General features: G+C 39.4%; 1 protein-coding gene across 4 annotated transcripts in view; it reads left to right on the top strand.

The window, feature by feature from the left end:
- The window catches only part of lnx1 (ligand of numb-protein X 1), a 44,292-nt gene that overhangs the window by 27,841 nt on the left and 1,678 nt on the right, over positions 1–14,773 (top strand). For all 4 annotated transcript variants that reach the window (XM_065257147.2, XM_065257146.2, XM_065257149.2 and 1 more), the window contains 6 exons: positions 1,036–1,191; positions 4,282–4,490; positions 4,666–5,055; positions 8,162–8,296; positions 9,286–9,463; positions 12,542–12,800. In XM_065257147.2, coding sequence (XP_065113219.1) covers positions 1,036–1,191; positions 4,282–4,490; positions 4,666–5,055; positions 8,162–8,296; positions 9,286–9,463; positions 12,542–12,800 — 1,327 coding nt within the window. The remainder of the gene's footprint in view (positions 1–1,035; positions 1,192–4,281; positions 4,491–4,665; positions 5,056–8,161; positions 8,297–9,285; positions 9,464–12,541; positions 12,801–14,773) is intronic.

Genomic DNA, 14,773 nt, shown 5'->3' with positions numbered 1-14,773 from the left:
ATTACTCAGTGCCCGAAAATAGTCCACTGCTATTGAAAGTTACCAATGAGACTATTTTCAGGCACTGTGTAAAATCATTACGCCTGCTGCAGCCATGGTACGGCAGCAAAGTCCTTGATTATTGTGCCAGAATGAGAGTATAGTTCCTAGCCATATCAGCTTAGAAAATCACAACTTTTAATTTTCCGTCGGTCTTAGTACACAATGTAACTACAGAAGAGTCGTTTTAAATAGGAGAAATATCGGAACACTTTGGTTATTTTTGAGCGCAATGCTAATGGTCTAATCAGATTCAATGGATTGTGCTAAGCTATGCTAAAAGTGGTACCGCCAGTGGTATACAGACTAGTATAATAGTGTTATATATCTATATGTCTATGTGGTGGTCTCCCAGACTAGGGTTTTGATTAATCCTATAGGCCTTAGTTATATTAGGGCATTTAAGTAGTTTTTTACAAACAATATGTGCATCTTAAGACAAAACAACGGTACTGATATATTTTAAGATGTGTCAGTACAAGGTATTTTTAAATTAAGGCAGCTCATGCATGGCATGCATAATACAGCTTTTTTAGATGTTTTCGCAGATACGTATTTTTAGGGTTAGTGTTAGCAGATAAAGTTATTTGCAACTTTCTTAAACAGTGTTTCAAGTTACACAGACATGCAGAAAAGTGGCCTGCACCATTCTGTGCTGATTCAGGTTTATAGAAAACAGCATAGGACAAAGTTTTAATCTTACTGCAGTGTACAATGGACAGCACAGGTGTTTGCCCATGACACCGGCAGGTGCAGCGGTTCATCACAGATGCAGTGATTTCAATATCAACACCACCAACCTAGGCTAGAACACCACAACATAGGGCTAGTCTGATTGGCTGCCGTGTGTTAACATGTCTCTGATTGGCTCCTGTGTGTTAACTAGTCTGTGATTGGCTGTAAGGGTAAGTGGAGTTTGTGAGAGACATGTCCAGGCAGGTTTAGGCAGATAAGTGTACTTCTCTCTCACTTGCTCTCTTCATGTTTCATTTGCAGATCGTAACTTTGACCGGACATCGGTGCGTAGCCGCTCTTTCCGGCGTTTGAATCGAGCATTCAGCGTCCTGAGGAGGACTAAGAGTGGGACAACAGTGGTCAATGAGACCACAGAAGAGAGAGATAACCTCAGAAATGCCAACATACCACCAGAGGGTGAGTGCTTATGAAAATTTTGGAAACCGTTTTTGCATCTTGCTTTAAAAACCATGCTGTTAATCTTGTCTGGGCAAACTGGTTTTCATCTGGTTTGGATGATGAGCAAAACCAACCTAAAACCAGGTGACACACCAGCTTAGAAGAAGTGTCACTGTGCTGTTTTTATGCTTTATGGTATCTTATAAAGACTTATAATAGCCTACTTAATTCTAGTTTAATTCAGCAGAGGTAAATAAGAGACCATGCATGCTATTTGAGATTTAAGTTAAAGTCTAAATTAAAGATACCTCTGTATTATAGGGGGAAAGATGACAGTTGACAGTAAGAACCTATATTGATGTTTAAATCCCTCTGCTAATGTTATATTGCACAGAACATAAAATCAAAACATGATAAGATTGAACTTTAAATGTCCTGACATCTATTGTCATTCATTCAATAACATGCTAAAACATTATCAGCAGATAGAAAATGAAAGAGAGAGTATGTGTCAGAAGGTGACTGGCTGGTTGGGTCCGCTCAGCACCACAGTAGCATATGGTCCTTTAATAATGCAGATGGAGCCTGACAAGGCATGTCAAAGAGAGAGAGAGAAGTGAAGTGTTCAGAGAAGGTGAAATGGGTTTGAGAGATTGAAAATGAGTGAGGGGGTTAAAGAAGGATCTAAGTGTGTGCGCTTGTGTGTTATGTAACACCCTCAGGTTGCTGTAGTAATGAGCTTCACTTTCTTTTTCCCTGCAAGCAATCAGAACAGATGAGAAAATATTGACTTTAAAGAGAGAAAGGGTAGATTGTGGAGAACATGGCGATATGAAAGAGCAATTGAGAAACGATGGTTAGATAAAAATGAGAAATCACAGATTGTAACCAAATACAGCTTTAGTCTTAAACACATCGGTCAAAGACGCAGGTGCGGTAGTTCTTTCACCCAGAACAAATATGTTTGTGCACATATTTGTTGAAGTATTTCAATGCTTATCTTAATCTTAAATGTACAGTTTTTATTGCATTCGATATCAAACCCAGTGGTAAGTGGTATGTATCTATAAAGAAATAAGGCTGGTTCTTACTACAGAGCTAACATCACTTTTCTATGGCAGTTTACTTTAAACTGATTTCAAGGTACTATTTACAGGTATCTGCTACTTACCTAACCTTAACCAACCTTTATTAATTTATAAGTCATTCATAATATTTGTAACACTTCAGTTCTGGATCATAGACTGTAATAAAAAATGGACGTAGTGTCCGAGACGTCACCCATAGGTTTGTGAAGAGCTTTTATGAACCTTAAGTAGGTGGTGCCTGTCATCGCGGCCGTGTGTCACCGCGCATCACTCGTGGATAACCAAAAATGTGTAAAGAGGCGGGATGTGGGTGAAGCTGAGGTGGCTGGTTGCTGAAAGTGACAGTAAGCGTGCCACACAAGTCCTGAAAAGTAAAGCCAAAATGTCTCGATTGTCCCCCATACTGGTACTAGTATAGGTCATAAGCCCCGCCTCCCCCATGTTATTCAATGGTACTTGAGACCAACTAAACAATTGAATTACACTTCAAATATCTTTTTTCCGAAGCTGGTTTCTGTAATTTACTGTAGTTTTATCACGCTGATGTAAATTCAAGTGTTTGTTTTAAAAATAAGTTTGTTTTAAGTTAGTTATTTAATGCTATAAAAAAGGTGGTTTGACGTCATGATTGACAGCTGTGATTGAGAGCTATCTGAGCCGAGCGAAGTATAGTCACTAAAGCACCAACAGACTTTTTCTCTGGATCTTCGGAGGACTGAGAAGATTGGAGCTTTAAATTTAATATCTAAATTTCTATAATTAATATAATTTCACACAGACATAATGGGTTGTTCTGTAGTAGAACCATAGAAACAGTGCAGCGTGTGCTTGTGATATATTATGCACATTCTGTGAGGGCGGGGCCTTGATTTTCCGGCTTTACTTCCTGCTCACTACTGTGCAGGACTCGTCCCAAAATCGCTACGATGGAGACTTAAGACCCAAGATGTCAGTCCCTTATCGGGACACTGGCGGCTTCACTTTTCACCACTGGAAGAGAGCGAATGGGCGTTGTAAATATGTTTTTACAGTCTATGAGTGACAGCAGTGGAAGTTCACCCGTCACTCAAGTGGCCACGCCCTTAATTATGCAGAACTTTAAGTCTTAAAGGAACAGTATGTAAGAAGTTTGTATCAATTAATCATAAAATGGCCCTGATATGTCACTAGACATTAAGAAATCATTTTCATTTCAAATACTTATATCACTCACAACAGTGGTCCGGCCAGGATATTGTCATTTAAAAAGTGGAGTTGCAGCCCTCAACTGACATTTATGTTGTCATGTTGTGTATTGGCCACCAGTTGTGAGATTGCAGTACCAGTTTTTGCCACAAGTTTTGTGATTGCAGTACCAGTTTTGACCACAATCCTACATACTGTTCCTTCAATATAATTTAAACAAAAAAGTTACAAAAAAATCACCTACCTTACAAAATTATCTACATAGACCAATAACACTTTTTGTACCAGACTGTAAACATATTATTTTCTACTGTAAAGTTTGGCATTTTAACATTGAGGTCTATAGGAATTAACTCCCTTTTGGAGCCTGCCTCTAGCGGCCAGTCGATGATTTGCAGTCTAAGTCACGTCCGTATTGGCTTCATCAGAGAGACAGAAGGTTGCCCCTCGGTCTGAACACTTCAACTATTACTTTCTGTAACAACTCCAACTCTATGGCTGCAGATTTATGCTTTAGTTTTGGTTCATTTCCTCAGATTAATAAGGTTTGAAATTAGTTTTTTCTCACTGAAAGACCTGTTTCTTTGTTTCAAGCCTTCATTGTTTCGTTTTGTTTGAGAGGCTCCAATGACATTTATTGTTTTCTTCCCTATTTTCTTTATTCACAGTTTTTCCTTTTTTATATATGAAGTCATGTTTGGCTCTGGTTTTGTCTGAACAGATGTCCTCTTTACAGCACACACGTTGTTTGTATGGCACCCCATGAATCTCCAGATAGTGATGGACCTCACTGAGACTCTCTCTCTCTCTCTCTCTCTCTCTCTGTCTCGTACAGTATTTGCATTACCTCAGCTTCATCATCTAATCCCTGATGGAGAGCTCACCAGTATTAAGATCACCAGAGCAGATCCCTGTGAACCACTGGCTATCAGCATTGTTGGGGGTAATGAGACGCCTCTTGTCCGCATCCTCATTCAAGACATCTACAGAGAGGGGGTCATTGCTCGGGATGGTAGACTGCTACCTGGTGATATGATCCTCAAGGTATGCACATGCGTGTTTGGCCGGGGGTTTTACTTGTAGTTGAGTTCATATGGAATCTGGGAACTTTACCATATAAACATTTGGGAAAAAATGGCAGAAAGCCAGAAAGAATCTACTGTTTTATGAGCTGCTGATTAGTGCCTGCTCCAACACATTTCATTTTTCTTTCTCTTAGGTCAATGGTATAGACATCAGTAATGTGCCTCACTGTTACGCAGTGGCTGCTCTGAAGCAGCCCTGCACACTGTTGCGTCTGACCGTACTACGAGAGCAGCGCCACCGTTACCGGTCCCACCACAATCCCCCCACCGACAGCTTCCCGGCCTACAACTCTGCCATCCGGGACGACAGTCTGCACGTGGTCCTCGTGAAGAGGGTCCCAGACGAACAGCTGGGCATCAAGCTGGTGCGCAGACCAGACGAACATGGCGTCTTCATCATCCATCTGCTGGAGGGGGGACTGGCTGCCCATGACGGAAGACTGAGGGTAGATGATCGCGTGCTGGCCATCAACGGCCACGACCTGCGATACGGAGCTCCTGAGCATGCCGCATTGCTTATTCAGGTAAGCAGCATACAAAAGAAAAAAATCAAAGAAAATGGGGGAAGCCCTGCCACTCATTGAGAACAGTATGAAGCCCTTCATTAAAATGTCTCTCAAGCTGTGATGTGAAAGGCAGCAGACAGCGATTATGTTTGTGATAATAAAATGTAGTCAGAACACTGCTTTTGAATGGCTGTGAATGGACAAAAAGCCGGTTGTTTTTTTTTAACCCATAGTTAGGTAAAATTTGAGCAAAAACAAACGTTGGGTTTAAATGTACCTATCCTGGGTTGTTTTACAGTCATTGTTTAGCGTAATTTAAAAAAGTGGTTGAATTTGACCATATTATACCCACAGTTGAAACAACCCAGCGGTTTTTGATACAGTATACACTAATAAGGGTAAATGGACCCAAACCAGCCAATCCTTGACCTTTAGTTCATTGCAATGTATGTGTGTATAAGCGAGTGTGTTATTTAATATATTCTTCAGGGTGGTGGGTCTTTCTAAGTCTCAAAGTTATTTTTTCAGTCTGCTGCTTCCTGTCTGGTAAAGATTGGTCTCCAAGGAGCCAAGATGGCCGCTCACAGCAGGCAGTTTCTGACATGGATTAACTACCGGCAGGAAACTTATTAAATTAGTCCAATTAGAGTGATAACAAGCTAGGCCCACTCAATTAGGTGGCAGCGAAAGGGCATTAGACTCCCACGAACGCCATCGGCCCACATTGTGAGTGGGTGTCTGCTTTAGACTAACACAAGCTACAACAGGGTTACGAGAGGAAAAGGTTAATGAAGAATAAAGCTGAGATGCACTCAGATGGAACAGGAAGGATGGATAAGAGAAAGAGCAATAGCGAAATAAATCAAAGAGAGTAAAACCCAAGCACATGCATAGACATCTACTGCAGCATGGTTCCCCAATCTCCATTTATATTGCTTTTCTTTTAATAAGTACACACAAGAGAGATACAGTTACATCAAGTTTGAGCTGTAGGGAGCTAGTAGTCATCACAACATCTGGTAATTGTGCTTTCTAGACTTCCATATCGTAATGGCAGATTACGCACCCAAGCACGAACTCTCTCTTGAGTATGAACAAGCTATTTTGAATTTTAATTGTTTAAGAACTGTTCACTCCTTAGGGAGGTTTTTGTCCTCGGTTTGCTCTCCTTATAGGTTCAAAAGGCTTATGTTTTTTTTTTAAGGATTTGCTGCAATAAGCTGGTTCTTAGTCTTGCATGGCCAAACTGGTCACGAGATGGTTTGGGGGGCCTATCAATGTTGGTCCCTTAGGCTGACTAGGCCGGGAGACAATCTAAGGGGTGATTCACATATCACATCTTTTGCAGGCGCAAGCTTGTTATTTGAAATGTAGGCGCCAGATATGCGCGCTCATACTGGAAGCGGTGCTCGTTTTTCCAGGCGCCTCCGCACCGAGTTAAAAACATTTCAACTTTTCAGAATGCCGCAAGTTCAGGTCATGTGACAAGAACCTACGCATTCTAGGCGCGTCATGTGAATGGCCCCTAAGACCAGCAAACTGTATTAAAATGTTTAAACCAGTTGGTCTGAAACTGGGGATCAGATAGTGTTGGCGATAACAGTTTTCTGACACATTATGAAATGTAGGATTTACCATAAATTCTTTGGAATTAAATATTAGAGAAAAAAGGCATATTTAATAACACATTTATTTTTTTGTTTCTTAACTCTTTCCCCGCCATTGACGAGTTATCTCGTCAATCTGCAATACTGCTAATATCCACCAGGTGGGGCTCTTCCGCAACTTATAAAAACATAGTATTTTATAAAGTAGTCTACTTATAAAAACAGAAGTATTGACCTAGATCAAACAGCTGTATGTCCGTATCGCTCTGCATCTGATCTCTATCAAAAGCTTTTTGCTCAAAATTTTGTGTTTTTGATCAAACCTACACATATTTGAGAGGTGATAAAAACAGAACACATGAAGGTAGGATGGAACATTTTTTGTTTGAAAGCAGAGGGTCGGTTCTTTTATTTCATATATTGTATGTTTATATATTTAAAAAGGAGCATTTTCAGGAAGGCATTAAACTGTTGTGAAAATCATGAAAAATTCGGTGAAAGAGTTAAAAGTCCATCTAAAGACCACAGGAGACGTGTTATTAACCACCCAGCCAAAGTTAAATGATTTAAAAAATACTTATTAAATAAAATAAGTAATTAAAATGTTTAAAAAAAGTGGGCAGGATTCCCTTCCCCTTAAGGGGGCGTGCATACCAAAGCTTTTTTACGCCCACAACCGGCACGTTTTCAATTGTTTCCAATGGAAGCTCTGCGTTTTTCAAAAAAGCTAGCGGTTTTCTTTTTCGCGCTGAAAGCCGTCGCTTGGCAGTTTTCCCGCGCTTTTCGCTGAGCACCGAAAGTTGAAAAATATTCAACTTTGGGTGAAAAGCTCCGCTTGTCAATTTCAGTTCTCACACGGCCGTCCAATCACAGTCAAGGAGGGGCGGGACAAGTATCACAACATCCAACCGGCTCACAGCTCAAGTATCACAGCTACCAAAGCGCCCAGCTGAAGAAAGCTGGCACTCAGCTGAAAAAACAGCTGGCATTCGGCGTCCTCCAGATGTTTTAAAGTTTTGGTGAGCACAACCCCTAAGTGTTGGGGGCGTGTCCTCTGTCAGCACTGAAACCACGCCCACTGGCAGGAAAGCTGCAGTCTCTCTCAACTTTCAAAAAACACTACAACCTAAATGGATGCTTGTGAATGTGTTTGGGGCGGGGCCATGCTCGGTGGCTTCAGTGCATCATCAAGTCGTGATTTTAGACTGCCAGAAAATCCTCCACAATTCACTACATAGTTCACGGTAACATGTAACTACATATGTAACATATTTCAGCAAAACATTTATATAGTATGTGTTTAGAAACAATTGTCTGAATTTACTTTACACAGACTTTGAAAATGTCATTTTAAAATTGTTTTGTGTCATGAATTTTCTTTGGTGGGGCCATAAAAAGATGGGCCTTACATAAGAGGGTGGTCATGCAATTTTTTTTAAGAACTGGTTTAAGCTGTTTTTATTAGCATTAAAGCCTCTGAACCTGGACGTAAATGTAACATGCTTTGTATCCTGCAGGCGAGTGAGGACCGTGTCCACTTCATAGTTTCCCGACAGACACAAATCTCTACTCCAGAAATCCTACAGGAGGCGCCGTGGAACATGGAAGGACCACCACCCTACTCTCCTGTAGATATCGAGCAGTCTTTACTGGTGAGTCTCATAAACCAAAGCAGCATCCTTTCTTTACTTCCAATTCCTTCAGTTAAAACACTTTCAGTTAGTAAATCCTGTTACTTTAACATCAAGGAATCAAGCTATCTGCAAAAAAACACACACACACACAATCCTCTGAATATTACACTTCAAACCTATTAATGAAAGAAAACCCAGCGGGGAAAACGCAGCCATGGCATTGAGGATTTCTTCACACCTTTTAAATTTGATTTTCTGCTGCTCAGTATTTGCACTGACAACTTCCCCTGTTCACAGCTATTCATTACTCTCTCTCTCTCTCCTTTTTTTATCTCCTCACTATTCTCCCTCTCTCCATGTCACTTTTCAATCTCTCACTAACTCTTGTTAATTCTCCTTTACACATTTTGAGAGGTGGAAACATTCTAGCTTTACATTATAAAAGGTTTTTTGCTCCTTTGAATTAGACACAGCCTAACATACTTTCTCCACTGATAAGCTGTATGCAGTAACAGGCAGCACAGATCTGATTGTCTGTAGCCCGAGGCGCAGACTAAATACAAACAGCCCTTTTATTGAACTTTAATAAAGCTTTTTATTAAGTTAGAACTTAGCGGCAGTGTTTGTTGTTTTTGGAGGAGTTCCAAGGGCTTAATTTGGCTGCGGTCAGCATTATCGCAATGTCCTGTAAGCTCACCATTTATTACAAACACACAGATACACAGGCTTCATGCAGTCATGAAAATTAAAGTTGTTCTCTTAGTTGGGGTCTCAGGAAAGCTTAACAATAAGTCAGATAACCAAATATGTGTATTTTTTTTATTGTTTCTGGGTGTTTCATCAACTATGCACACTTTTAGCCCTACTGTATGTCCATTTAAAAAAAAAAATACTTTTTTCACTTCCCACAGGACAAAACTGAAATTTGTTTTGATAAAAAAAAAATCAACACATAGTATAAAAGTGGCCAAAGTTGAAGAGACATCTATACTGTCTTTCCACTTTAGGATTCGTGCCAAAAGCCTGCGTGTTACGAGAAGACTGTGACTCTGTTGAAGGAGCCTCATGATTCTCTGGGCATGACGGTTGCTGGCGGGATGAGCAGCAGGGGCTGGGACCTGCCCGTTTATGTCACCAATGTCGACCCCAGTGGCGTCGTGGGGCAAGAGGGCTCCATCCGCAAAGGTAAACTCTCTAAGAGTGTGTTTAATCTATTCAAACACAGCTGACAAAGCCAAGCACACCTGTTTCCAAGGTGCCCCTCTGATCTTTTCTCCCTCGCTTGCTTTGAATACAGATAAACACACAGAACCAAAGACACACCTGCTAATGCATATGTATAACTGTCATTAGTTTTGCAAATATATGCATATAACATTGGAAAATGACACACTTGTACGGCACCACACTTGCCGGTCTGTCTCTCACAAACGGACACTTTTCAGCCCACCATTGAGCATATGGAAGTTTTTGCAGGTTTTTATTTTTATCATGTGCGACACATGCATGTAGGCGTGTGAAGTTACAGGTGCAATCGTTTACAGACAATAGGTGCAATAGCTTACAGACACACATATATACAGGACGCCAAATTCAAGACTTTTAGTATTTAAAGGTGACATAGAATGATTGAACGGGGTATTTATCCTTGTTCTGTGATGTGACTTGTAGACAAAAATTTTTTGTTTGGGTCTGTAATGCCTTAGAAGCGTCCTAAAAACCTCTCTCAGATAGCTCTATTAGGGTGGGGGATTTTAAACAAGTGGTTTGGCACCTATTTGGCTCCCCTACTGGCTTAACTTGCAAACTCATTACTGATTGGCTGACTTTGCTGCCACTCAAAAAATGCAGCCAATTATTTTAAAGTGGAGGGGCAGTGAGATGCCTGTGATGTCATAAGCATCAGTTTTTCAGATTGGGCCGTTTTCTGGCGGACATTTTTTAAAAGAGGAATTTCTATGAGACTGAGATGTTTGGCATGTCTAGCACTTTTTGTATGTTTGTGAATGTGGGTAGACTACCTTTATTTCTACAAAGACAAGGTAAAAATGTTTTTTCATTCTCTGTCCCCTTTAACTGCTGTATGAGATGGATAAAGATGTTATAAGCCCAGTGTTTCAATTATACCAAAGCTTTAAGAAATGGTTTTGGATGAAAATAAGTCAAAAAGATTTGCCTACTAAATAAGTTATACTTTTTCCATTTTGAATGTAATTATTACAATAATACCACAGTAATGGGTGATTTTTAATAGAATAAAGAATTGTTAAGCAGTTGGAGCAGTTTGATAAATACCGTTTATTTGTTGTATTTTGTTATAGCCCCCATTTAATTTTCAACAAGTCAGAAATGCATCAAATTTGGGGACTGTATTGGTTTACTGTGCTGGGAAACAATCCCATTAAACTGAAATTACTTTTATTACCTGTAGTAAAATCTGCAATTCAAAATATAAAATGATGCTTTCTGCTGGTATCTGCAGTCTTTTACAGTAGCTTATTTTATTAATCTGAAAGCTAAAATCCAGTTCTGCGTTTTCCTTTATTTTAAGTGTGGAAATTTCAGTATGTATTTCAGTATGTGCTTCTCTCCTCAACCTCCGAGTCTTACGCAGTGCCCGAAAATAGTGCCCTTGGTTACTTTCAATAGCAGGGGACTATTTTTGGGCACTGCTTTATATTATTGTGCCTGCTGCAGCCATGTTACGGCAGCAAAGTCCTTGATTATCACGCCAGAATGAGAGTATAGTTCCTAGCCATATCGGCCTACAAAATCACAACTTTTAATTTTCTCTCGTTCTTAGTACACGATGTTACTACAGAAAATTCAAGTTTTAAATAGGAAAAATATAGAAACTCTTTGGTCATTTTTAAGCGCGATGCTAATAGTCTAATCGGATTAAATGGACTACGCTAAGCTATGCTAAAAGTGGTTCAGTCTGACCCGGAGATCGGCTAAATGGATTCCAAAACGGTAAAAATCAAATGTTTTACTCTATGGTGCTGAAAAATTAGCCTATTTTCAAAAAAAATTGAGTGTCCCTTTAAGGTATATTCACATTATAAGTGATTTTGTTACTGTGTGTACATATCTTTCAATGAGGTCGTTCGGAGGCATTTTTTAAATATGGTTGTCATAAACAAATGAGTATCGTCCACTCCAGTAATTGTCGAGAGACGGAAGACGGTACACTTCTTTATTGTCATTGGAAGTCGCTCCCGAAAGTCACTTATAATTTTAAAGTTAAACTTTTCCCCATCCAGTCGCCAACGGTCACTGTCACTCGTGTTGCCAAGCTTCCATTGAAATGAATGAGATTGCGTCGCTCTGCTAGTCTAAATGCAGCTTTAGAGGTGTCTGTTGCCATCTGTAAATGGTAATTAATAAATGTAATAATTATCAATAAGTCTATATGACATGCACTGTTTAAAAAGATGTATCACTTAATTTAAGATTCAAGATTCAAAGATTAAAATATCTTTATTAGTCCCCAAGGGGCAATTCAGTTTTCACAGCCAACCCATCCAATAGGTCAATTAGCACACAAAAAATATAAAATTTGTAAGTTAAAATGTATACAAAACAATCATACACACACACAACACAACACACACATTCACCTGCCAGTGACAGAACAGAGCAGTGTGATACAGCATCCAATTGTAATGAATGCCAGTGCACTTTCTTCAAAATGTAGTAATGTGTTTCCTCTTAAGCAATATGACCAAAGCTGCTCAGCTAGGGAAGAATAACATTAACCATTAACATTCCATTCTACTTTTAACAATTCATTCAAATCCAGATAGATGGAAATTAGTTGCCACCTGACATCACTGCCTGTTACTGCATATATTTTTTTATTATGAACACAAACCCATTTCATGTTGTTTTTATACTGAAAGAAGAGCATTCATTTGAGATTTAATAAAAGTGAAAATGGGTAATAAAGAGATAAAGGTAATTTTTGTCATCACGTACAGTACCCTCATGTTGTTTTAAACCTATATGAGTTCTTTATTCTGTTGAACACAAAAGAAGATATTTTAATAAATGAATCACACAGTGGACAGTACTGTCAATGGTCCAGATGTTTCATATATCAAAACATCTGCTTTTGTGTTCAACAGAATAACATGACGGTAAGTAAAGGATGACAGAATTTTCTTTGTTTTGGGTGAACCAACTAACTATCTCTTTAAGTATCACAACTATACAGTGCAACAACCAATCAGAAACAATCTTTTGACTATATCCGTCTCCTAGGTGACATCCTGCTATGTGTAAATGGGGTTGACCTGACGGGTGTGACTCGAAGTGAGGCCGTGAGTAACCTGAAGAACACCTCATCCCCGGTGGTCCTGCAGGTGCTGGAAATGAGCCTTCCCAATGAGAGCACTCTGGACTGCCTGCCGCCCCTGCATTCCCCCTGCGCTCTCTCGCCCTCTCCCCCAGGAGATATCAAACTACCCCTGCCTAATGATGACTACTCCCCCCTCTGGGTGTCCTGGCTCCAGCTGCCCAGGTACAATAAAAGGACATACAGTACAGTTGAGGGCTAGTCAAGTAAAGTTAACTGGGATAAGATGTGCCAGTAGATATACATCAAGGCGAAATGATTTCAAACATAATTTTGCTGCACCAAATGGTTTTTGAGCACACCAGCCTGAACTTTTTATACATTCTGAAAATGTTTGATTTACATGTTTTAAATGTTTCACATTTAAATGTTTTACCTTTATCTTATCCTCAATGTCTACAGGACAACTTAAGTAAAAATTTATATAAGCTTACTTAACTCTCACCCATTAAATTTGACATAAACCAAGTTCTCAGGAATAGAAGTACAGTCTGTTCAATATATCCTATTAGGTACATAGATCTAAATTTCACAACCCATTGAACAACCCACTAGTGTCTACTAAAATTTATTGAAGACATTAAGGTACCACAAAATTAAGAGGACTGCACTTCCTTTCCGACAGCTTCTGAGCGTTTTTTTTTGCGTCTAATTCAATATGCTGCACCGCAGGTCGTGTGACAAGAATCAACCAATCACCTTTACCCTTTATATATCAACATTGGGTCATGTAAACATTGGATTATTCCATATTAACTCAAGATGGAGGAACAGCTGATAGCTGTACAGTGATACACAAAACGAACGAAATGTCAATTTTGACACAAATAGAAGAAACAGTACATGAAGACACATTATTGTATCCATGGGGAGTGCAGCTTAATGTTGCTTAGCAATAGCAGACGCTACAGGAGCGCAAACGCCAAAGCACAATGGAAAGAAGGATGAATACTGGTGCGATTGCATTTTCCACACAATTTTAGACGCACAATGTGAATCACCCTTTTAATTGTTTTGTGGAAAAAGAAAAAACACAAATTGCATTTAAAGTAAAAAAAAATTTGTTCCAATAATAACGCAGAATATTTTGCATAGAGCAGAAATATAAAGACCACTAGGATAGGATTAAAGAGAATGGTAAGTTTGTGTAGGAGTTTTAGGTCCCGGACATACTGCATATTAATTCGGTTGTCACTTTTTACGTTCAGTAATTTACTGGACTGGCAACCGCATTCTACAACCAAATTAACTCCCGCAAAATGCCGTAAGTGACAACCGCATTTATAGAAACTGCATAGTGTGTACATAACCGAACAACTAGTAGTTAATAAAGTATTTAAATGTGCATCATGGATATGACAAGTCTCTTATAATAATAATAATAATAAATGCCTAGAAGGGGAAAAAGTCTTTTGTATGTGCGGTGCAGAAAATGACAAAGATACGAGCGTTTGCTAACTAGTGTTGCCAGATCTTCCACATAAAAAAACTGCAAACTAGAAAAATCTAAAATAAAACCGAAATAAATCCAAATGCTTTCTCTCAAAGATCAGATACCTTCACACTTTATTAACACCAAAAACTTGATCGCTTCATGAGCCAAAATCCATAAACGGTTAAGCACCAAAACGGTATGCAAGTACAAAAAAAACGAGGACCTGGCAACACTCCAGGACCGCACGCTGTGAAGCAGCCTCAAAAAAGCGTACAATACACAACGCCAAGACAGAGGTTTACTGCAAAACATAACGCTGTTAAATTATTTTGGTCAAAGCTGTGAGTGACAAGCACTGCGTGAGATGGCAGAACGTTGCTATGGTTATCTCTGTGTCAATCATCAAGTTTTCGGGAGTGAGTCTTGTTCCATACAGACATGAAATGAACATGTAGGGGATTCACTTCTGCATTTAAATGCGGTTGTCACTCCCGAAAGTTTATGAAATAGACATCCCCTAATGTTTCTTTCCATCTCGTTCATCTGTTCTACATCCTTTGATTTCTCAAAAGTCCACTTTCTCTGAGCTTTCCTGCTGTTATCTGTCAGGCATGGTGGATATCCAGCTTTCAATATTTGAAATATCCATAACAATGAATCTCCCCAAAGGGACTGTACGTCTTTCAATACAAAATGAGTTTTC

This window comes from Paramisgurnus dabryanus, chromosome 12, assembly GCF_030506205.2.
Source record: "Paramisgurnus dabryanus chromosome 12, PD_genome_1.1, whole genome shotgun sequence".
NCBI classification, from domain to species: Eukaryota; Metazoa; Chordata; class Actinopteri; order Cypriniformes; family Cobitidae; genus Paramisgurnus; species Paramisgurnus dabryanus.
The sequence above is the reverse complement of the archived record's forward strand: the minus strand, read 5'-3'. Positions and strand labels throughout refer to the sequence as shown.